The sequence below is a fragment of the Nymphalis io genome, chromosome 20, assembly GCF_905147045.1.
Source record: "Nymphalis io chromosome 20, ilAglIoxx1.1, whole genome shotgun sequence".
In the NCBI taxonomy this organism is placed as follows: Eukaryota; Metazoa; Arthropoda; class Insecta; order Lepidoptera; family Nymphalidae; genus Nymphalis; species Nymphalis io.
Window position 1 is genome coordinate 406065 of NC_065907.1, and position 26156 is coordinate 432220.

General features: G+C 33.7%; 1 protein-coding gene across 1 annotated transcript; it reads right to left on the minus strand.

The window, feature by feature from the left end:
* Window positions 1-944: 944 nt before the first annotated feature.
* Window positions 945-25869, minus strand: LOC126776267 (protein masquerade). Its single transcript, XM_050498593.1, has 14 exons — window positions 25768-25869; window positions 9358-9507; window positions 8282-8398; window positions 7563-7756; window positions 7017-7214; window positions 6463-6590; window positions 5425-5555; window positions 4531-4716; window positions 4373-4447; window positions 3657-3816; window positions 3170-3357; window positions 2853-2942; window positions 2456-2610; window positions 945-1913 (listed from the first exon to the last, which is right to left on the minus strand). Exons 1-14 carry the CDS (start codon window positions 25856-25858, stop codon window positions 1746-1748), a joined length of 2031 nt encoding a protein of 676 aa, XP_050354550.1. The 5' UTR covers window positions 25859-25869; the 3' UTR covers window positions 945-1745.
* Window positions 25870-26156: the final 287 nt, after the last annotated feature.

Sequence of the window (26156 nt, forward strand, 5' to 3'; positions counted from 1 at the left end):
TTCGTGTCTACGTCGTAAGACCCACACTAGACTTAGACGGGAGTAGGTAGCTATATTTATATCGCACATTAAAAATAATATTTTTTTTCTATTGAATCATTAATAAACAAAAACACCAGGGCTTCATGGAAAATGTAATGTAAAATTGCGTTTAAGCAACAATAAAGGTTAAAAGGGCAGGTACAAAAGAGGCATATAAGGCCGTGTATAATAATACGCGGCCATATATGACACCATTTTATCTATCATACACTCAGCCCTTTTTCAAACAATAGTGTTCTAAGTTTACCAATTTTATGCTAAGTAATGTCAAATGATTTCATCCTAAGATACCCCAGAGAATAGACCACTTAATCAAACGAAGATCAGCACCGGTATGAGAATGAAAATGTCATGAGGTTGCAATTCTACTACACATTTATCCACCACTGTGAAACCAAAGACTATGACCACTTTGGTCAGTCTTTAAAAGTACACTTTTTTCTCAGCAGTAAGACATTTCAGCACTGTTAGTATATCAATATTTTAACCTTTTTGGACTTTTGTTTTCTTATATATTTCATATTATATTAGTTTTACTTACGAAAGAGTTATTATGTATTAAGATTTAAATCAACATTTCGCCGCGATTTAAATTCTCTATTTGAAAGTATAAAAGTGGTGGGAAAATAAATGTATGCTTTTTTATTTATCTAATAAAACTAGAAAAATAAATTATCTTAAACTAAAAAGTACAGAATTTATTTACATTTACCTCATTTAAAAATAAAACAAGGAAATAAATGTTTTAAATATATAAAGAAATATTTTCTTTTATGCTTATAAATAAAATATTAAATGTAGTACATAAAACGTAATACGGGAACTTTTAAATATAACTTCTAGAATAGTGTAAATAAATTAAATATTTTTTAACATAATGCCAACATAATATATTAATTTATATAACATTATATCAAGGTAGACTTTCCTTTGAAGTTTTCATATAATTTTATGCACCACAGATAATACACGATCAATATTAATTTAAACAAAAAAGGAAAGCCAACCGCTACTATCTCAGCTTTTTTACAAATGTGCGCTTACAGTGATTATAGAATAATAAATCAACCTGCTTATTTCATAAAAAAATAACGAAACGTTAGGCCAATTCCTAAGCACTTTCTATTTAATAAAAAAGATGTAAGCGCACAGATAAACTTAACAGCGAAACTAAAATGAAGTAACCAATCTAATCAAATTAAAATTAAAAGCGCATAGAATTAAAGACTTAAAACTTTTCGCTAAATTATTAAAAAAATAACGCTTGCAACACCGTACAAGTGACTGTCAATGATAGTGACAACGATAGTTGAATGCATCAAATTTAAATGCGCTTAAAGAAGTCTAACTTAATAAATATATATTATTTTTCATAAAATTCTATTCATATTTGAAACCCCTTTTAATCTTGCGTGTACAAATTAAAAGTTGTGCCTCTGTTTTTGACTTTCGAATTTTTGCGTAAATTTGAAATAAATTAAATAAAAACGTAACATTAAGTTATAAAAATAATAATTATTGTTGTAATTAGTTTTTCAAATAAATAGTTTGACACATTCGTTTTCCATTTAAGCGTAAAGCTTTTCAAGTGTGCACGTCAATAACCTGACAAGAAGGCGGCCCAGCAGCCCCTTATGCTATTGAGTCTAAAATTGTTGAATTCAAAAAGATTGTCCACTTCATTTTATAAGTTTTTGAATAACTTAAAGATTATTGACAGATATAATTTGGTTAATCCAACCAATAAAAGCGGATACTTTCACGTATACACCGGGAACGTCACGTCGTCCACAACCGAAGCCCCAAGACACAAGACCGACTAATTCGTAGAAGCCATCATCTTGACATACCAAAGGACCGCCACCGTCACCCTGAAAAATTGACAGCATTGGTTATATAAGTCATCACGTCATAATGACACCTTATGGCGAGATCAATGAGATAATTGACATTTGAAATGACAAAATAATATTCTAATTTTCTTTAAAAAAAAATCGGGCAATTCAATTGAATTTATCGTGACGTATCGTAGACGTCGCGGAATAAGCTATGCATTAGTACGAAATTTAAAACTTTACTTTTACCTTTTATAAGCTAACGATAATACAATAAGGCAAGTTAAATTTCTGAGGTCTGAGGAGATTACAAAAAATGATTATTACTTGTGTTTTATTACTTAAGCATATATTTTAATCGAAATTATTAATTTTTTTTATGAATTTAATAGAATAAATTTTTTCATGTTTTAAATTGTAACGTAATTTTTACGACATACGACATTTTGTACTAATAAAAGCGATATGTTATTTTAAATATTATAAATAAAGTCCCTTCGAATATTATAAAAGGAAATGCGATGTTCAAGTACACCCAATAACTTTCTAAGAAGTTTATATATAAATGATATTCTAACCTGGCACGCGTCATTCCCTTCCTCGCCACCAGCGCAGAATGAGCTCGCTGGCAGTATGAATATCTTCTCGGTGACCGCGTTTACTTTGCGTATGCACTCCGCGTCGCTGACGATCGGCAATTCGGCTTCGCGCACGCGCAGTGGTATAGGACCCGCTGGATCATATGAAATGTGTTAATTTGATGATTTTCATCGTAGTCAACTTCACTTTTTACAAGTAATACTAATAATCTTTTGTATGTGGAAATGTTTTATGTGAATGGAATGGAAAGTTATGCATTTTTGCAAATATATATCGAAAAAGGCCTCCGAAAAAGAAGTTGAAGTTCGCGATCTCATGATAGCATTGTTAATACAATGTTTGTGTGATCTTATATATAAGTTTTCTATAACTCACTTTCTCCCATGTAACCGTAGCCGGTCACCGTGCAGCGTTTTCCCGCCGCGTGGCTCACACCGCGCGCCGGCAGACACACCAAACATACGCCTACAATATCGTAAAGAAATTATAAAGAGATGCTTCGAGATTAACACAAAAACTGATTTACCCATTATTATAGAACTTTCATTAATCATAAGATAGTAGGTAGTTAGTAGTTTTAGGACGTCTGTTGCATGTTCGTGCAAAACATGCACGAAGGTGACAAGTATATGTCATAAAGGGTAAGCCATTTGTCACACATTATAAATACTTGTGATACGTTTTCTCGGTACCTTCTTTAAGTTCGGCTTTTCCATGAAGCTTGAGCAGTGCGATATCGTTATCCAGGGTCTGACTGTTGTGGTTGTGGTGGATGTAAGTGGTGGCCACACGCAGCGTTTGCGCGCCTGGTGACCCATATTTTCGTGTCAAGTCGTGGTCACCAACTCGCACGTAGATAGCATCGCCGGAGCGAACAATACTGGAAGACAATTGGTTATTATATATTATAATAGTTTACTACACAACGCCTTCTAAAGTTCATACGATTGAAGAGAAATTGTAATTACAGATATTTCAAAAGGGAATGGAAGTGATGTAATCGTGAATATGCCAGGACTAGCAATTAATAAAGTCGATTTTATACATTGACGTTTTAGATAACGTTTCAGTTTTTGTAATAAATCGCAATCTTAATACTTAAGAGGAAAGGAAGTTCCCTAAACGTGGCTAATTTGTAGGCTGTTTCTGAATTTGAACATCAATTAGGCGATTACTTACTTAGTGACGCAGTGCGCTGCGGTGAGCACCCACTGCGTGCCCACGAGCGCGGCGCCGCACAGGTACTGGTTGAGGGAGTTGATGAGCGCCACTTGCCAGCACCACTCGCCGCGCTCCCCGTCCTCGCCGCCCATCACGCGCCCAGCACGAGATGACGTTCCTTTTTATATACACATTTCTTTTTAAAAGAGCAATAATTTTGAAGCAATTTTGACATAAAGCAGCACCAAAAGTGTTATGCAACTGTATTTTCCAATATCGAAGTACAAACCAACATACTCTCTTCAAGTAGGGTTCAAAGCTTCAAAGCGCTTTATTGTCAGGGTTATTTTTGTTGTTTGCAATTATTATAATTGTTTTATTCCGAGAGTTTTTGTAATAGCTCAGGCATACGTAATTATGTGAGAATTTCTGGAAAAATCTTTTATGTCTTCACTTATAATTACTACATTACATTATTAAATATTAGTCTTATATATGACAATGTTACTGATTTAGTTCTACGCAATCTCTTTAATAAAATAAATTGAGCGAATTTAAATGTTGCTACCTCTTTCTAATTTGTAGAGCAAAAAAGGACACCAAATATTTCAGTTCTGACGAAGTTAGTTTTAATTTTGCTCATAATACGAATATAATAATCACCATATAGCTACAATTTTATTGAATTAAAAATAATTTACTTATAGCTAGGATATTAGTAACGGTCACACTACCTTTGACCCCGCAGACATATTTGTTGTATTTCTCTGGTGTTCTCAGAGTTGTAGCGTAGTTAGGTTCGTATTGAGCTGAAACAAAAATGAAAAAAAAATAAGATTTGTTTAAAATAGCTAAACTTTCTGTATTGTCCATAAATGTATCAAATACTTACGTAGAGGTGATGTGTATGGTAACGTGTGGGCCACTGTGTGAGTATGCGGTGTGTATGTGTGAGTAGTACCCAATGGGAAGGAATCGTTACGATTGACGCCAATCACTTCCAGAACCTTCGATTTTGGCGCGCAACACTGTGTGCCTGCCTTCTTACACTTGAATACGTCAGTCATTTCTGCGTTACCTGATGAGGAGATTTGATTATATTATATTTTATTACAATGTAGCTTTTGTTTTATTAGACTACTGCATATGGAAACTTGAGAGCTCGGGGGTGAAGGGAAGCCGGACAAGATTCCGTCACATTCATTAATTCGGTTACTAAAGATAACTTGGAGTAACTAGTGTTTATCCCACCACTCTGGTGGGATAAACACCACACTTTTGACATAAGAGTTGAGGCTATTGCCGAACAATGGGACATTTGGAGATCAATCATTTATTGAAGTTTATCGATAAGTCTTACAGACTAAGTTATTGTTAGCTGTGGGAGCTTTAAGCTGGCTGGTATGTAAAGGGTTCAAATAGCTCAAAAGGGAACTTAGTGATTTAAAAATCATAGATTCGTTTCTCTCCATTTGCGTTGATATCATTGCAACTATTATCAGAAGTTTTGAGTTTAATCGTATTTATAACATTACTATCTCCTCCTAAATTGTCATATTAGAAATTCCTTGTAAAAAGAGGCAATTAAAAAATAAATACTCTCTTATATTAAGACGTTAGTTTCGGATACTGCCGCATCGTGTCAGCGTCGGTAAACTGCAGTTACAATTATTATTATCTATTCTAGTTTATGTACACTATATCACATCGCCGATAAAATTGGATCCCTCGATAAATAAGGATAAGCACATCTGGATCTATTAATTTACTGGTTAAGTATACTTACGGAAGCACGTAAACGACAGCAAGGAGACGATGCAAGAGCCGGGACAGTCAGGCCGCGGATCGATGGGCGCTGGTGTTGTTGTGGTAGTCGTAGTTGTTGTTGTCGGCCGTGTTGTCGTACGTGGTGGTATTCTAGGATATATAATCGAATTAGGTAATTGAATATGTTTCGTCGTATATGAAAACGTAAGGATGACGCGATGGCACTCCGACCACATCATCATCACCCTTTTCGCGTCCACTGCTGGACATAGGTCTCTCCAATGGCACGCCACTGAGCTCGATTTTCTATATATAGCTCTTAATTTCCAACCGCTGCCAGCCACCTTGCGTATATCGTCACTCCACCTAGCTGGAGGGCGTTCTACGCTACGTTTGCCAAGGCGTGGTCTCCATTCCGGAACGCGTCTACTCCAACGGTCACCGGTTCTGCGACATATGTGTCCAGCCCACTGCCACTTCAGCTTACTAATCCTTTGGGCTATGTCGATAACCTTGGTTCTTTGTTGGATCACCCCATTTGGGATTTGATCCTTCAGAGAAACTCCGAGCATAGCCCTCTCCATAGCTCGCTTAGCGACCTTAAAATAGTGGACCAAACGCACTGTCAGTGTCCACGTCTCGGCTCCGTAGGTCATAACCGGTACGAGGCACTCGTTGAAGACTTTTGTCTTCAAGCATTGCGTTATTCGTGACGAAAAGACTTGACCGAGTTTTCTATACGCTGCCCAGCCCAGCTGTACTCTTCTTCGTGCTTCCCCCTCGAAGTTGTTTCGACCCAACTGCAAAGTTTGCCCAAGGTACACATACTCCTGAACAACTTCGAGAGGAACCACATATGACGTCTAATTTATTATTTTTTAGGAAATAAGATGTTATGTCCCTTGTACACAGGCACAAGTGTGTACAACACCTAGTGAATTATACGTGCACATTCATCCTTCAAACCAGAACAATAGGTACTGAGAATTGCTATTTGATGGTTGGAAAATATGGTACCTACTCAGACTCTTTAAATGAAAAAGCAACAAAAACATACCTTGTGTTATCACAACAGGTGGTACCGCTTAGTTTACAATTCGTGTTACTAATCAGTACTGCAGGCCGCTCGCACAGACCTTTTATTAAGTTCATAATACAATAGCCCGGACATCTTGGCAGTGGAGCCTGGAATGTAGGGAAAGTAAGTGTAAGTGTAGGAGAATTTAGGTAAATGCCGAATCATGGTTCCACCTCAAAATGGCTCCAATTATTTATCTATCACTCTAAAACACACAAAAAGAACAACACACAACTTACAAATTGTTAGCCATCCGGTGGTAGCTTTTCATTTTATTCAATATTTGACATATATTGACATGATTCAAAAGTGCACTTTTTATATACTTGAATAAATAATTATTTGATTTGATCTATGGAAACGTAATTTATTGATCAGATTACATTCTGAGGGTCTTACTTAATATGCAACCTGAAGAGTTCAAATTATTATTAATTATTTTAACAGCAGACATTATAGCTTAAGACCCATAGCAAAGCTATGACGCTGTATATAGAGATAGCTTTTAAGGTATATGATTTTTTGATACATACTGGTGTTGTCGGCCTTGGCGTTGTATGTGGTCGTCTCGTTGCGACCTCCGTGGTGGAGTCGCTGAGACAGCAACTCTCGTCAGCCGGACATGAGGCGTCCTCATCCACGTTTCCACATAGTAGATATAAAAGACCGCTTACGCATTCCCCTCTACATTTCCGTCCAGGTTTTTGTTTTGGAGCGGCAGTAGTTGTTAGCTGTAAATGAATGGAAGCATTTAAGAGAATATTAAGAAATCATATTTTGTTATAAAGTCCCACTGCTGGGATGAGGCATTCTCTCCTTGAAAATATATGAAGCTTATCCAATACGCTGCTCTAAAGCGGGTTGGCTGGTTTTTTCACGACATTTTCCCTGAATGACAAGCACGAATTGAAATGTAAGCCCAAATAAAGCATTTGATAATTCAGTGGTGCTCCTCCGGATTTGAACAAATATTGATTAAGTTCTAATCACTGGACCATCTCAACCTTTATTGCTATGAATAACTGTTTTTTCTATGAATATGGTTAGCATTATATTTCCTCGGTGATAGAGATACCTACCGCAGTTATAGGGCGTTTTGTCGTATATTTCTTTTCACCCGGTACCACCAGATCTGGAGGCCTTCTGTCACCAAATCCATCTTCAGAAACACAGCACGATCTGCCAGAGACGCATAGACCACTAGATGTGAGATACGCCTCACAATATTGGCTCAGGCGAGACTCAACGCAGACACCAGGACAAGCTATATTACCTGGAAAATAATGGTGAGTCTTTAAATCTTGAAACTCGATCCTAAGACAACACTCAATACATTTAAATAACATAACTTAACAATATTGATAATCGATTGACTCGTTGTTCTAGGGGCCAGCTTAAAGGGCGTAGATCATAAGGTCTTGAAATCAAATCAAAGCTGAAGTGTCATCAGTGACCTCGTCACATATGTCGCAGAACCGACAACCGTTGGACTAGACGTATCCTGGAGTTGAGACCATGCCTTGGCAAGCGTAGCGTACGACACCTTCCAGCTAGGTGAAGTAACGATATACGTAAGTAGCTGGCCGCTGGCGAAAATTGAGAGCTAAAGATCGCGCTCAGTGGCGTGCCATTGGAAAGGCCAAGACCAACAGTGGACGAGAATGAGATGAGGTTGTCCAATGTTTCTTTTCAGCTCCAGGCCGTTCCTTATATATTATGGCCAAAACTGACTTGTCAAAGGTTCTATCTTAAGTATATTATATATCCTAATAGTTAATAGAGTGTACCTAATAATTACCACTGTCTTTGTATTTGTCGTTTGGCGGCTTTGTCGTAAAGTCTTCTTCGTCAGAATCCGATTCGGTTGTTGTGTAGCGCGTTGTAAATGGTTTATTTGTTGTTATCGTGTCGTTTCCTGAAAAAAAAGTCATCCTTAAAGTCACGACGTCTTTTTGTATATTTTTATTTCTTGCTACATAAATTTTGCGTCTTTTTGTGTTTCTATTTTGTATTAAAAACTTTTACTTAACTTAAAATGTGAGTATGTGTTGTCAATCTTTCAACTGGACTGTAAGCCAGTCCCATTTAATCGATTGAAAGTCACGCAGTTTGTACAGTGGTAACAGTAAAATATATCTAGTATAAATAAAAATGAACGTTTGTATGTTTGTCCTTGCGTTCCTAAGCCGTTCATCCAATTTTGATGAAACTTTGGCGAGTTGTTCTGAATACCAAAGAAATAAGTAAAGTAAAAATAAGTAAAGTAAAGTCTATGTAAGCCCTTATGGAATGAAGCCAGGAAGCGTTTATTTATTACTCACTCCCGTCAAGGGCGCTACTCTCCAATTAACAGGCTAATCATCGATTATGATAATATCTACAAAATGCTCAATAATATGATTAACAATAAGAAAGAGTCAAAGGAAGCTCTTATAATTGATATTTTTAATGACATTTAGAATCATTTTCATAAAAAATGTCTATTTCTTTTTCAATAATAATGTATCAATTTTCACCTCTTTAAAATATATCTCTTACTTATGTTTGCATTTAATCGTATTCAAAAATTTTAAATGTTCTCATATATTTATATTTTATTCATTTTATACCAATCATGTGATAATTTTATAATAATTTAATTCTTAATATTGTTCTTCGTCTATTTGTTACAAATATTTTAATTTTTAAAAGTATTATTTTTGTTAAATCGAAATGTTGATATATTTTGCAACACCTATAATTTGATTGAAGGAGACACTTGATTTATATAACATTATGTTTAAAGACTCAATTGTATTTATTAGTGTACTTCTTGTTGGTGTTGATATATATATTAAATTACATTTAAAAACAAAGCTTATTGTAAATTTTTACCAATTGGCTCATCAACGCAGCACTTCATGGAAGGGTTGGGGCACGTGATCTCCTCCAGCACATTGGAGCAGATGAATGAGGCCATGGCATTCATGCAAACCCCAGGACAGTTCTTGGCATCAACTTGCGTGTCAAGCGTTTCCAATAGATCTAGAAAGTCAAATCATATAATTATGTAATTAATATATTACGACGGCTTAAATAATCCTTCAATTTTTTTTTGGAGTCTACCCTCGATGGTGTCATTTCATTTTAGTACATATGCTATATTTAAACATAATTTGTGAAACTTTGTATTTTTCTATGTATATATTTTTGGTGTCATTGATATTGAATAAATAAATACAGTAATTAAATTAATTCGACCAAACAAACTGTTTCGTCAGACTGTAATCTTATTGCCACAATTAGTTACTTAAAGATAACCTTTGTCACGATAAATATAAACAATGAAGTAAATTGTTATTATTATATTAACTTACATACACAACAACCTACCAACAACAAGCCGAGATGGCCCAGTGGTTAGAACGCGTGAATCTTATCCGATGATCGTGGGTTCAAACCCGGGCAAGCACCACTGTATTTTCATGTGCTTAATTTGTGATTATAATTCATCTCGTGCTTAACGGTGAAGGAAAATATCGTGAGGAAACCTGCATGTGTCTAATTTCATTGAAATTCTGCCACATGTGTATTCTACGAACCCGCATTGGAGCAGCGTGGTGGAATAAGCTCCACAACCTTCTCCTCAAAAGGGAGAGGAGGCCTTAGCAGTGGGACATTAACAGGCTGTTACTGTTACTTTACTGTACACAACAACCTTACACGTACGTTACGTATCGGGAAACGCTAAATAATGATCATGGAAATCGTAATCGAAAGACGTCGAACGTTTCTCTATGAATAATAATAATAATAATTTATTTATTCAAGTATCAAGACTCGTATACAAAATTACAAAAAAATAAAATAAAATAAACACTACTATCTACTACTTATATAATTAACTGGTCCAGCTGAAACTTTACAACAGCGGTTTATAAATATACAGTCTAGTCTGTTAGCAATCATGTTTAGAATTATTAAATAATAATAATAATTAATAATAAATAAATAACAGGTTTTTTTTTAAGTATAGGTAGGCGGACGAGCAAATGGGCCACCAACCTTGGGAACTAAGGTGTTATGCCTGTAATTACACAGGCTCATTCTCCCTTCTAACCGTAACACAACAATACCAAGAACTGCTATTTTGCGGTAGAATATCTGATGATTGGGTGATACTTACCCAGACGAGCTTGCACAAAGCCCTACCACGAGTATTATATACCAGGATTATATATTAATGATAATATTTTAACATAATTATACTAACGATTGATTTTTTGGTTAACTAATTCGAATAAGAATGGCATATTCAATTGAAAAATAAGAATGCTTATTAAGTTCAGCCAAATAATTGTCACTTTATCAAATGATCTATTTTTACAAATGCGAAAGTAACTTCGTATGTTTGTTACGCTTTCGCGGTTAAACCACTGAACAGATTTTGAATAAATTTATTATGAAGCAAGCCTGAACTCCAAGGAAGGACATAGGCTATTTTTTATATCTTATACATGCCCCCCTCCAACACGCGGGCGAAGCCGCGGACGAAAATTAGTCATTTCATAAACCACATTATATATTAGTTATTCATTGCACACGTCCATGTGTTACGCTTCAGTGGTCTGCAGGCCTAACTGGAAACAGTTTTTTATTTTCGCATTGTCTGCGCGCGCGCCGCTTTTAGCTCTGTGAGAACAAATTCTTGGAAAGAAATAGACGGAGCACTAACTGGCTTTCACACCGGCCAGGGGCCAATTCTACTAATTTATAATCGTTACGATACGTTTCAGACTCTATTCCGATTCAACTTCGATCATACCGCAACTGGACGCGTTAGTAGAAAACGGTTATCCGGCACCGATTACATTTCGATTCGATTGCGATAAAGTGACAATTTGCTAGTAGAATTGTCCCCTAATACTTTATTCACAATTTTAAGTTATATTATTAAATCGATTAAGCTTTAATATTTCTTATATAAATAGGACTTAACTGTATTGATTACACAGGTCGGCGATGAAAAAGTTTTTTTTAATAATTGCAGGTCAAACGCTGTTAACCTATATGTTGCAAATATTAACTTTATTTTATTGTATCACGTCATATTTTTTATGCATTTAAGTTGAACAAATATAGGTATTTTTGATTGACCAATGTGACAGGATATAATTTTAAAAACCGCCCCAATATAGCTTATCCCGATGTTTCGTCTGTAACGACGTCAGTACCACATGGACCCGAATTACCCATACTAGTACCTATTAACACTGAGAACTTCGAAGTGCCCTTATTCACAAAATTCAGAACAAAGTGATCTTCAAAGTAGCGGCGAAATTTTTAACCCCACAATTGAACCTCACCCCTAAATCAGCAATAACTGAATGATTTAGTACGGGATCTTGGGTTGCCAAAAGATGCTACTAAACGTCTCGGATCTCGCCTAGAAGAAAACGATTTATTAGATGCGCAGACGACATCTGCATCAATACCTGTAGCTCATTCAGTGTATCTTAAAGAAACTTACGAAAAATTGAAAAGTGTTTTAGAAAGAATAAACCGAACACGAATGGTTAATTTGTGGTGTTTTTCTAAAAATCTGGGCGACTACAGCGAGGAACAAGGGGAGCGGTTCCATCAAGATGTTAAAGATATGGAAAGGACGTATAAATATCGTTAGGATGTTATTATGATGGCAGACTATTGTTGGATGTTGTATAGAGGTGAAGCCAAAACTCATAAAAGAAAATCAACTAAACGTAGGTTTTTAAAAAAACAACGTTATTATTAATTGTTCTGTTTAAATGTACTATTTTTATTTAATTAATTATTAATTTAATATTTACAGACATAACAATACGTAGTAAAAAAATTCTTAAATTATTTTCTTTCATTTTATCAAATGTTTGCTCCATACATTTTTAATATAAAAGCTATTTCATCTGTATCTTGCAAATTTGACGTGGTATATATCATATTACTACTGTTTTATATTACTTTTAGAACATATATAATGATATAATAACAGTTTTTGAAAAAATCTCGAAAAATATAATTTCGCAGAGCTGTGTTATATATAACATTAGATGTCAGCCCCTGACTTCGTACGGGTAAAATTGTTACCAAGTGACCCCTTTAATTTTTAATATAATTGAAAAACTGGTCCAAATTTTAGATGGATAAAAAATTTCTTTGGATAGGATTTTCCATTAAAATCCTCTACGTCGCGAAATGTATATTAAATTTTCGGAGATCTAGTGATGAGTCAGTCATTCAGTGGTACTTCGCTTATATATATATATATATATATATATATATATGTCAATTTGTAATATATATATATATACTTGAAATGAAGATTAGTCATTACTTGAAGAGTCACAGAGTAAAAAGTCGACATACTCTTCAAGTTAAGATGCTTAGTCCAGTATGTCTGACTGACTGTGGAGTCATAAGTTCGATTATAAGTGGATAATTTTATTGCAATAATAATGCGTTTGTATGTAGAAAACATACATTTGCATTAAACAATATTATAGCACAATTTTAAAACGATTTAAACTTCTATGTCACAACTTTAATATTCGTAAAATCGAATTAAACTGTAAAATTATATCTTTATTTTAATTGATAGTTACAAGCTAAAGTATTTATTAATATTTATGTACAGACATTTTTATAAAATAAAAATTAAAAATAAAAAGAACAAAATACACATTACAAATTTTAAGTAAAAATATTGAAAATTCGAGAAAAACAAATGAAAAATTTACGATTTTGTTTACGATTTGTTTTTATTGATAATTCTAAAGCTCCTCCATGCGTAAGAATCGGAGGAGGAAAAGAAAAAAAAATCACGGATTGTCTGTATTGTCTTTGTTTATATATAGATAAACAAATTGTATTTATATATTAATATTCTTTTTCTGAATCTTGAATATAATATTAAATCGATCTTTCGTCTTAGTGAACGGCTTGTCATAATGTACAATTTGTTTTGTTGAAATGATGGTTTATAGCTATATTATCCGATAGGTAGCGCTGTAGAAGAGCTTTTATTATGAAATAGGTCGGTGAACGGGCAATGGGCTACTTATAAGAAATATAAAACATTCCTTACATTACCAATGCGTCACCAACCTTGGCAAATAAGATATCCACTAAGCCACTGGAGATTCGAAGATCTCTACTAGACAAGAAATTGCTTTATAAAGTATTTAATGAAAATCGATGACGATAGACTGTTGAGTAGATTTAATATTAATGTTCCTAGAAGACCACCTCGCAACCCATGTCCGTTCTTTAAAATTGACCACACTCGAACGAAACGTGGACAGAATGCTCCAATATCGCGAATATCGCGAGAATAAAATTATTGTGTAAAAAACACAGTAATACTGGAAAAAATGTGATGTTTCTTTTAGTATAAACTGTTAATTTGTTTTAAAAATTTGATTAGTTACTACCTTTTGTTTCTGTTTTTGTTCTTTATTTAAATATTTTTATTTTCTGTTTTTATTCTATTTTTGATTTGTATATTTTGTAACTGTGTGAATTGTGTGTTCTCCTGTAATCGGTTGTGCATAGTTAGTTTTAAGTTAATGTAAAAAGTGTTTTGAATGTTTGTTATGTACAACTGTTGAAGATTCAAATAAATAAATAAATAAATCCCTTATGCCTGTAATTACATTGGCTCACTCAACCTTTAAAACGTAACAATTTAATATTAAGTATTGCTATTTGTCAGTAGAGTATATAACGAGTGGTTTCTAAATTGTCTTATAATAAGCATTTTTATACTAAACTTAAAATTATCTAATTAGATTTTACAGGCATTTATGAATTTTATACCAGAATAATTAAACACAAAGTTAAAGTTGCCGGTTCGGAATGTACATTGACGCCATGGCCTTCACCTAGAGCGTCGTCCTCAAAGAGACCTATAGACAATAAAACCGCTTGATCACGCACCTGCAACATATTTTCAACCTTATTACCCAGCACATAAGGCCATCCTAAATCAAAACCTGCGCTACCACATTCCTATCCCGGCTACGACCGTTAGGCCCTCCCTGCGATGCACAGTTATGCTCAGAGGCAAATGAAAGGAAAACAGACAATGGTGTAAACTACAAGGTGACAGCGGTTCTAGTTTGATTCAAGTTCTCTCTTATATTTTTTTAAATTAAAACAAATCTTGGTTAAGCACTTTATCGGTAAGGAAAAAAACACGCAGCCTACGACTATGACATACTTACTAAAAATCCAGACTCCAGAATAAAATATAAATAGTTAAATAATTAACAATTATATTATATATATAATTAATTAATACACACAACACTTATTTTTCAAAATATGAATACAAATCGGTTTCTGAGCCGAAAAAGTAATTAGGAAAAAAAAGTATTCCATTTTTTTAAACAATTTCAATTAATATAAATTCTAAATTAATAATAATTTATTCGATGAGACCTAACATACAGACATTTTTATAAAATACAAAATTAAAATAAAAGAAAAAATTACACATTACAAATTTAAAGCAGAAACACGCCGTCTAAAAGATTGTTCTGTGGCAATTAAATTAATAAATAATAATAAATTAATTCTAAATTAAAAAAAAAGTGTTTTAGTGAGTAAATATTAAGTGACCTCGAAAATGAAAATGCGAATGTGAAAACGCTTATAATTGGTGGCACCGTCAAACAGACCACCGTTAAACGATGACCTAACGTCGGAGAAATCGACACCCGCACCGCGCCGAAAACGAAAGTACACCAGCCAACAAGAAACAACGTCTTTCGCTCCTGATCTGACTTCAGACTAATAATATAAACGCGAAAGTAACTGTCTGTTGTATATATACACTAAACTATGTAGGGATAGGAATATAGATATTAAATTACAGGATATACTGGTAACAGGTAACGGACGGTTGAGAGCTAATAAATAATAAACAGTTCTTTTTTGTTTTATCCGACTGCAGACGCCAATAGTAATGTCATCGATCTCGTAAGATGACAATGTAGTTAAAATCGTAATTAGAGCGTAGTGCGCTGTTCTTATCAGATATATAAGTAATTAAAAAACGGTAATCATTATATTATAATCCTTTCATTTATTAACGGTAACAATAGATAACAATATCTTAAAAATTCAAAGCTTACAATATTGACTGACGTTTTATTAAACATTTTTTTCTATTTATAATAAGAGGGTCGACGTTATCGACTTAATTCAGGCATAAATACTTCATTTAAACTTTATAACTACATAAAGCTCTATAAAACTTTATAAATTTATTAGTATAGGTAGAAACTATATATATAATCTGTTATACAGCTAAAAAATGTCATCTTGATCGAATAATACAGAATAACCAGCCGACATGATGAAGTGTATAAATATTCTATAATATCTCATAACGAATATAACGCCTCGGGAAGGCAATCTGACACAACCGGAGAAATATCGGGCGCTGGACTAACGACTTTTGGAGCTTAAGAAATTGTTTGGAAGCCGTTAGGAATGTGTCATATCATTAAAAAGTAATAAATTGTCTATGGGAAAATCTCAATGTATTTGATAGTTTAATACTTAAAAGCTATATATGTTATAGGCTATGTATAATAGAGTCCATGATACATATACATGTTTATAGTGAATTAATACATAAACACTACAATAGGTACTTATTAGTAACGATGACAGCTTCCTAGCTTCTTTTTTTTTGTCTCGGTCTAAGATTCAAAGCTCCATTACCTAACTACCGAATAGAATAACAACACAGACATACAATAAAACATTATGATATAGAAATATTGATTCTCTTTTTAATGTTGCAAAAAATAAATAAACATGATAAAATGTTTATATAATTAATGCGTATCGTTTAACTGATTTCACTTTTTTAATTAAAAATTCTAGATTATTTGAAACTGGCCGGTGAGAAAGTCTAGTCATATTGCACACTATCGTTTGCAAAGTTATACTTGCTACAGTCAGTATTCGACTGGAAGCTAGAAAGTGCACGAACGCGTCACGATGCACTCTTATCGAAGGCGCCATACTTTTTTATTTTTAATTAAAAACATATTATTACTAAAATGTTTAAATATCCAATGAGAATAAAAAAATAAATAATTAAAATAAAATAAAAACAAAATATGCAATACAAATTCATAGAAAAAACACGTCGTTCAAAAGATTGTCCCATGGCATTGTACCCAAGACGCTAACACTTCTCTCTGAACCGCTACACTCAGCCATTGAGGGCTGAGTAAGCGCCAGCTCTTGGGTAATTAACAGTGTGGAGCAGTTAATATCAGACAACCATATAATAAGGCCATGTAAGAACTATCTTGTGTCAGAACAAAATCACGATCAGAAGATGATATGCTCAATTAACATATAATTATAAAATTTAAAGGATCCATGGCTTAAAAAAGGACGGAACTAATAGCTTAAAACGGTGTAGTTTTATAACATAGGTCGCAGATGTTTGTTGCAGTTGCCACCATCGCCTAAGTTTATTTTATAGAATTAATGCTTCGTAGACGATTGTGTTACTCGTCAGCAAAACAAATATTTTCTTTAAAATAGATAAAAAAGGAATACATCGTTTTTATATATAGCATTTATGTAAATTAAAAATATCTATTTTGATGATATAAAATCCATAAACATAATATTCTATTAGGACTAATATTTATTCAAACTTTCATTAAAATTTCGATTTTGTTTTAAATGCTACATAATTATTTCATAATCATATAGGTTTCTTTCTCAAAAAAATAATTAATTTTATAGCTTTCTTATTTATAAAAATATATTTTTATACATTATTCATTAGGTATATAATATATATCCATAAAATAAAGCAGGTAATTTAATTTAATACTGTAAAATGACGACTCAAAGGTGCTCGCAAGAGTCTTTGAATAGTATATTTTGGTATATTTTGGTTTTTTCTTCGATCAACAATACACGATTCGATCACATTTGATCACATTGGATCTATGGTGCTATTCATCGGAGGGTTTTATAGTGCATAAATGTTTGAGCGCGCAGGCGCACTCTACTCCCTCACGTCCAACGAGACGGCAACTCTACCCGACCGTAAAGTTATAAGACACAGTTCGAGCCATTTAATAGATTAGATCACCACTATTTTACGGCGCCCTTAGCCCTTGTTTACGCCATATTTGTAACCTTTTTTTTTTTATAGAATAGGAAGGCGGACGAGCATATGGGCCACCTGATGGTAAGTGGTCACCAACGCTCTTAGACATTGGCATTGTAAGAAATGTCAACCATCGCTTACATATCCAATGCGCCACCAACCTTGGGAACTAAGATTTTATGTCCCTTGTGCCTGTAATTACACTGGCTCACTCACCCTTCAAACCGGAACACAACAATATCAATATCAACAATATCAAGTATTGCTGTTTTGCGGTAGAATATCTGATGAGTGGGTGGTACCTACCCAGACGAGCTTGCACAAAGCCCTACCACCAGTAACCTCTTAATATCATGACCTTGAATCATGAATTAATGATGTCTATTTATTATCTTATTTAGAAAGACTCAGGCCATATTTCCTAGCTGCATAGTTTCTTGTATTTAATCAGAAGTGTACATTGTATTTTTCAGTTGAATTTTCATTCGCTTTTTAACGCGTTACGCTTACCTACTGAAAAATTTCTTAAAGAAAAACCTAACGACTTTTATTTGGCCGACCCGATATTTGCCTCCACCATAAAGCCAAGTTGTTAGAAATATTTAACATACCTACATAAAGTATTCAAGAAACAAAATGATTGGGCGTAACAAAAATTGCAATTATTTCACTTTCAGCGTTCACTTGACAGTTTCACCGGACCGTGCGCCCGCGCATGTTAAGCGTGTACGACGGACGTATCGGTATTCGCCAATCTGATGAAAACACGCAAATAAATTGTAATTAATTGTTTTTTTTTTCGTCTTAATAATGTTTAATTTTAAAACAGAAGTAATTGCTTCGGATTTAATTTAATTTATATATATTTTTTCACTAATTCATAACCGTACATATTTACGATTGAATATATCAACAAACTAACATTTCATTTAATCGTTTTCTTAATTCTTTGTTTTTTTATATGCTAGCCACGTCAGATTATTACAGTTCAACAAATTTTATAAACAATGTTCGTAAAATAGCTTTTATATTACATTAAATAAAATTTTCAATGAAAATAATATTATTTTGTTTACTTATTATTTCAAAAAAAGTTGTGACGCAAGAGCTGGCGCTTATTTAACCCAAAGGCTGAGTCTAGCAGTGCCAGCGTCTTGGGTACAATGCTACAGGACAATATTTTAGACTTGTAATGCGTATTTTGTTTTTATTTTAATGTTAGTCATAGAATATATGAATGAAAATTATTGTAAAATCTAAAAAAAAAGATTACCGTTTTAAAAAAACAAAAGTTGTTCCAGTTACAGTCCAATATATTTTATAGAATCGAATTGTGTGAAATATATCGGAAAATAATTTAGTTTAAAAAAAAATGTTATACGTATGATTATCGTCTTTTCAGTCTTTCAAACATTCAAACTTTCATTCATTCAAAATATTATTTATTGCTTAAATTTGATCCATTCATTTTTAGTACTTAATCATAAATAGTACATATTATAAGTCCTAGTTATTATAACAAAGATACTCTGTGGGTGTTCCATTCATTCATTCCATTATTCATTCGAATCTGCAACTCACTCGTTTGTAAAAGGTTGTGCAGGTCTGAGAAAAAACTAGAACGGTTAGATCTGGATTAGAGACGTGTTTTTTTGTCCCTGATCGAGGTTATTGAACTTTGCTAATTTATTTATGTACTTAAAAACTGTATAAAGCATAGTTTTTAAACAAACAGTAAATTAAAAGAGTTGACTATTTATTATTGAAATAATAATTTGTCAATGAAATAAATTCGCGTTTATCACGTCAATAGCTTTGTTTTATATGAGTATAGGTAGGTGGAAGGGCAAATGGGCCACCTGATTTCAAGTGGTCCTCACTTATTAGTATCTTATTTTAGAACACACTTGTATGGAGTTAATAAGCTGACAGTTTTCACGCTCAGAAAGCACGTCAAGCTATTAATCCCGTGTCTGATATATCCGGCCGTGTCGGTCTATGAGAGTACGGCATAAAGAGTACATATGTATTTATTGAAATACATATATACACACACGTTTGCACTTTAATTTGTCATCGCAGTTGGCTGATCATTGAAATGACATGGCCGAAATTCGCTTTGGAGGATAATTATTAATTAAGGCGAAGCTTTTTATTTAGTTTAAGTCATAAACAAGCTAATTATTGTTGAAATCAATCATTGAATACCACATGTACAGCTAATCGATACTTTCAATGAATATGTTCATTATATCGATAATAATATTTCCAAATTAATATTAAAATATACATTATTTAAGAATTATTACAATTAATGTTAGTCAGACTTTTAGATTATGAATTCTACCATGAAGAACTAGAAAGAAACCCAATAGCTACAGCGTGTTACTCAGTGTTCCTACGATAACTTTTTAAAAGACATACTTATACCCCCTTTGTAGTTTATGGTTTAAATATTTGATATATCAAAAAAAAAATTTTTGTCATTTACTTTACAAATTGCATCATAAAAATAACACTAACGATAAGTTAAAATTGAACAAAATAATTGAGATCAATTGGCGTCGACGCGTCTGTCAAACTTTCTCCAGTTACAACTCCACCTAGCCCCCACTTCGCCCCTCTCTCCTCAACCTTTCTCGTCAGCATATGCGCACGCGCATCGAGATTATTACGTACCGGTGATAGAAATTGAATCATCTGATGCAGTTACCATTTTATTATGGTCAATGTTTTGATATTGCGTGTTATATATTTACTTTATGATTTTAAATACATAAACATAAACATCAATCTCATATTTTGTTTATTTTTTTCTGTTTGACATAAAAATCGATTGATATATAAGTTTCACATTATGATGCCTACTACGCTGGAGATACAAAGCACAATCGCCATGCTGGGAATTGACGTTCGGTGCGACCTTAGACCAAGGGATTGCATCGAGGCTGTTATAAAAACAGCTTCGTGGAAACTCGGAGTTCTGAACAAGGTGCGGCGTTTTTTCACGCCACAAAAACGGTGCCTGTTGTACAAAACACACATAATATATAGTATAATACTTTGGGATGGCTCCGCTAAGTACCTACTGGAGGCCTTGGATCGGTTTCAGCGACGTGCGGTTCGCATTATTGGCGACGTAAAGGTCACAAACAACCTTGAGCCTTTACAATTGCGTCGTAAGATAGCAGCGCTGAACGCTTTCTATAGACTGTATCACGGCGACCGCTCTGATAAATTATTCTCTCTAATTCCTGCTTCCCCCTTCCTTAATAAGTCTATGCGTGCTGGCTCTCGATGTCACTGCCTCACTGTGACATAAATTCTATCACGCACAAAGAAATTTGGCAACTCAATTCTTAGTCGCACCTCCAAAAAATTGAATTCTTTACTAGCTCACGTATTCCCTTCTTCTTACAACCCGGGTTCCTTTAAACAAGGCGTGAAGAGGCATCTTGCGGGCCAGCAAAGCGGGGGCGGCTAATGCAGAAAGAACATTCTTCCCGACTGTACTGGCCGTCGTTGCGTTTGGACTCTATCAAGTAGTCATTTGCCTCCCCGGCAAATATAATAAGGAAGGTCACAGCATATATGATATTGTTTAAGGGCAAAGAGTGGGTAAGTCTGTATGTCGCATATTTTTTGAGATTGCCAGTAAGAAAATTGTCAGCCTCACGCTTTTTAAGTGAACGTAGAAAAAACTATTAGACATACGCTAAGCTTTGTTTGAATAGAAATCAAGATCTTCAAACTACCTACAGGAGAATCACAAACACACAATGTCGTTATATACGTATCTTTAATAGATATTTATTAGTAACAATCGTTCAATATATCTGTCACAAAGGATGTTGAACTGTCGTCAAAATATGTTATCAAAATAAATAACATACAATTTCCTGTTAATTTGATTTTCACGGTTGTAACCGTTCATAGAGTTAAAATATTAACAATTTAATAACTCTTTATTGTTTACTTTACGTGTTTTTATTGTATTAGGAAGAAGCTTGTTATCATAAAAATGATATTGTGTTACGTACGTACGTACGTACATATATCTAATGAATATATAACTCCATCAACGTTATACTTTATTTATAGATATATATGATAATAATTTACAAGACCCCATAGTGATAGCAAATAGTATTAATTATCACCTAAACGTAACGCTAGTAACGGCAGTGGGAACCGTTAGCTGCGCGTGCGCACTCGCCGCCTCCTTATACAATTATAAGGCCATTCATTACAATAACGATAGCTGGCTTTTTATACAGTAAGATATTATAGTTGAGATTGTTATTAATAACCGTTTCTTTTTTTACACAATTGTATACATATGTTTAATATTAATATTTGTATAATGTTATGATAACGTCCTCCAGAATTACGGAAAGGTTAGCTATTTAAGCGAGACGTATTATAGAGCATAAGTGTGTGAACACAAGTACACTCAATTCAAAATAGTTTAGGTACAACGATTTTATGTGCTTTATGAGGCACGAGGATGTAACACTGCCAATTTCCAGACTCCAGATTGCAAATGATAATGTTTCGACATAATAACCAATCATGAAAGGCTCGATCGGTGGGATTTTTTTGGGTCTTTGGGCTTTAAAATAATAATAATAATAATTTATTCAAGTAACCATACTCATATACAAAATTACAAACAAAATAAAATAAACACTACTATCTACTACTTATATAATTAACTGGTCCAGCTGAAAATTTACAACAGCGGTTTATAAATATATAGTCTAAATATATGCTAAAAATTATTGCTAACGGACTACTGTTAACAGTAGTCTGTTAGCAATAATTTTTAGCATTTTGTTGGAGCTGGCCCGCACCTGGTTCACCAAGGATGCACACCTTTTTCGCATTCATGCGTAAAAACAGTCTGTATTCGTTTCAGCGAACATCCCTGAAGACTACAGAAGCGAGGCAACCCTATCAGCAATCTAAAGGCGTTATTGTACTGGACCCGAAGAGCATTGTATGATTTTAATGTATAATTAGCTTACAAACTACATGTATAAAAAGAGGTACAGTAAGCGCGGAATAATGTTTTCTTTACAGCCCTTGACGCACGCGCAAATCTTTTGACAATCATGTTAGCTTTTATTGACAATGCTCTCCTCTCCCTTTCAATGTTATTATTATCCTTGAGAAATAAAGAATAAATAAAGCTTCAAGAAGAATTATATAATATTATCAGTAAGTGAAATGTCTTGTGAAGACAATAATCTTAAACTAGCAAAGAAATAAAAGCTTAAGGTACCCGATTTCTTCTGATACAACGAAATTATACATTCACGAAACTAAATCGATTATCATATTTGTATATATATTATTTTTTATAATAACTCCCATTTAACTATAACCGTATTCCAAAACAGAAATACGAAGTTTTGTATACGAATATAAATAGCACTTCTGTTCATATTTGAATAACACATGTTTATGTTAAATTAGTTCAGAGAGATGTTCACTGTTGACTCTTCAGCTGGTTTTATAGCTAGCGACTTCTCATGTACAAACTTTGCGTTATTTTTAGTGCATAATTGTTACTTTTATTTGCGAAAGGCTATTATAACTTGGTGGGAAGGCCCTGTGGTAGGGCCAAACCCGTCTGGCTAGGTACCACATACGTACCTCAAACTGCTATATTAGTATTGTTGTGTTTCGGTTTGAAGAGTGAGTGGACCAGCGTAAGTGGCATAAGCACTGCCGTTGTAAGAAGGAATAGTTTATATTTTACACCGCTTATCTTACAGTCTGCCTATCTGATACAATAAATATTTATTTGGTGGAATTATTGATTTTCTTGTCCGTCTAGATTTCGAGTCCGTTTAACTTTAAATATGATCTTATAAAATAACAATTCACATATTCTTATAGCAACCTGCTTGACCAATATATATTTTCATATTGGATTACATAATAAACTATTGTACATACATACATACTCATACAAACTGATTTATATTAGAATATAATACTAAACGACGCACATTTGCATACGAAAACCAAACTTTTGTGTCTCTTTATAGATTGCCGCTTGACGATAATGCTCTTTATTCAATGTCGTTTCTTATATCAAATTTTTAAATTATATATAATTATACGAACGAAATGAGGTTGCATGTATCGTACCATTAAAGCCTTATAATCTCGTCTGCATTCAATCGTGTGATATAAATGTTATTACGCTTAATAATCGTTGCGACTCTATCATTTTGAATTACTCTTTTTTTACCGACATTTTAAGGAGGCCTAAATTTATAATATTGTTTTGTTAACTGTGTGTGTGCTAGTGAATGTGACGTTTATTTTAAGATATAAAAGTTACAGCCTCTCCCACTGTTGGGCTAAGGCTCTTGAAGTGAAGCTTATGAGCTTTGCACATGGTTTTTTCACGAGATTTATTATAAAGAAGAATTAAGCACACTAATACTCTAAAACTTGCCCGTTTGAATCCGTAATATTCGGTTAAAATCCTAATCACATTCGCAAATTATAATAAGAGTTAAAATATATTATTAATAAGAGTTAAAATTTCAGCTTCTAAAAGACTCTAACACTGACTTATGTCAGAAAACATTCTAAACTCTAGTCTAGAAACGACATTTTCTTTAAGAATTCTTTGTTTCACATTGGTGAGCTTTAAGGACTTTTTGAAACTCATCCCAAATGTTAAATACAGGATGGAAGTTAGAATTAGCGAATATAATTAGGATTATAATTATAAATTAGTTCTATCAGTGTTAAAGAATACTTAGAAAGAAGAATACATAGAACACTTATAAACCAATATTGTTCTAATTCGAGAAACCACCACTATGTTTTTATATGTTTAACTTTTGTTTATTATTTATCTAATTGACAAGAATTTTGCCGAGTCATTAATAATAATAATAATATCTTGGGACATTTTTCACACACGGCATCTGATCCCAAATTAAGCTTGTACAAAGCTTGTGCTATGGGAACCAGACAACTTATATACTACATATACTACTTTTCTTTTGTAAATACATAATTATATAGAAAACTACACCCAGACTCAGGACAAACAGACATGTTCATGCACACAAATGTCTGTCCTGGGTGGGAATCGAACCCACAACCTTCGGCGTGAAAAGGCAAGTATCTACCAACCACGCCAACCGCCTCGTCATTACTTGTAACATTACTTGTAACATGTAATCATATCAATGCCTAAATATTGTTTAAAACCAATATTTATATGTAACATAATTCATTTCATTCGGATTAAAATTTTACGGGGTCTCTCTTAATATTTTCAAGCTCATAACTGTTTTATAGGATTCGATTTAATAAAATAGAGTACAAATTTGTTAATATTGTATTAATATGAATGTTATATTATGATCTCCAATTTATGCCAGATTTGATAGCAGATAATGATTTATTGAAAGGATTAATGAATTGTTACGCAAGCCGCGCCGCACGGTTTCACCGTGGTTTCAAACATTACAGTTTCTTTGTAAAGTATCGTGATGTTATTTGGTATATAATCTTTCTTAATAAATGGACTATTTAGTATATAAAGTTTTTATCAAATCACGCCGGTAGATCCTGAGCGTTAACGCATTTTATATATTATATGCATTGTATGTACTAAGGTAATGAGAAAGTACCTTACTACAACTTATTTTCTAAACGGATGTACAGACTTTACCAATTTGAATATGAGATATGTTCGTAATCAAATCTATATTAAAGATCATACTACTTTAATATTTGAATAAATAGTGGATTGAGAAACATAACGTGTCATATATTTTTTTATATTTTTATTAATTATGTGTTGTTTTATTGTTTGTACCTTGATCTAAGTAATAATTAAAAACGAAGATATCAAATATCCAAACATTTGTCGTCATCGTCACTTTACCGTTTCTCGTTTACGTGGAAACCTATATTCTAGAAGATCGCTCGAACCGTTAATACAAAACTATCGCGAGCAAGTTAAACGTAGCGGTTATAAATTCCATCCGCTTACCAAATTAGTTCGGCACATTTCAATTCAATGGACATACGACTAATTTATGTATATGGGTCTGACCCATCTTTAGAGAAAGTCTGACCTGATAATAAGGAGCTCATGAAGGACTCCTGCGAGTGGACAGGCTGAGTCGTTATTAGTATCAGGGAGAAAATAGCCACGGTCGCTGCCATGGCGCACTGTATAACCGTCACTGTCACTATTAGTAAATCAACTGTCAAGGCGCATGACGCGACCGGTCGCCGTCTCACGTTGAGGCCAACTGCCACACGCCGGTGAAAGAAAGAAAGGGGGCCTCGCGTATCACGCAGAGATTAGGATGCAGTGAAAGTCAGATACGCCACTTAGGGTACAATGATCTCGTGACTGTTCGTCTGAGTGTTCCAAATGTAGTGAAAAATATTTATGATTCAGCTGATAAATGTTTTCATAACATTAACACGTAAGTTGCGAAACAAACTTGCGGCGATT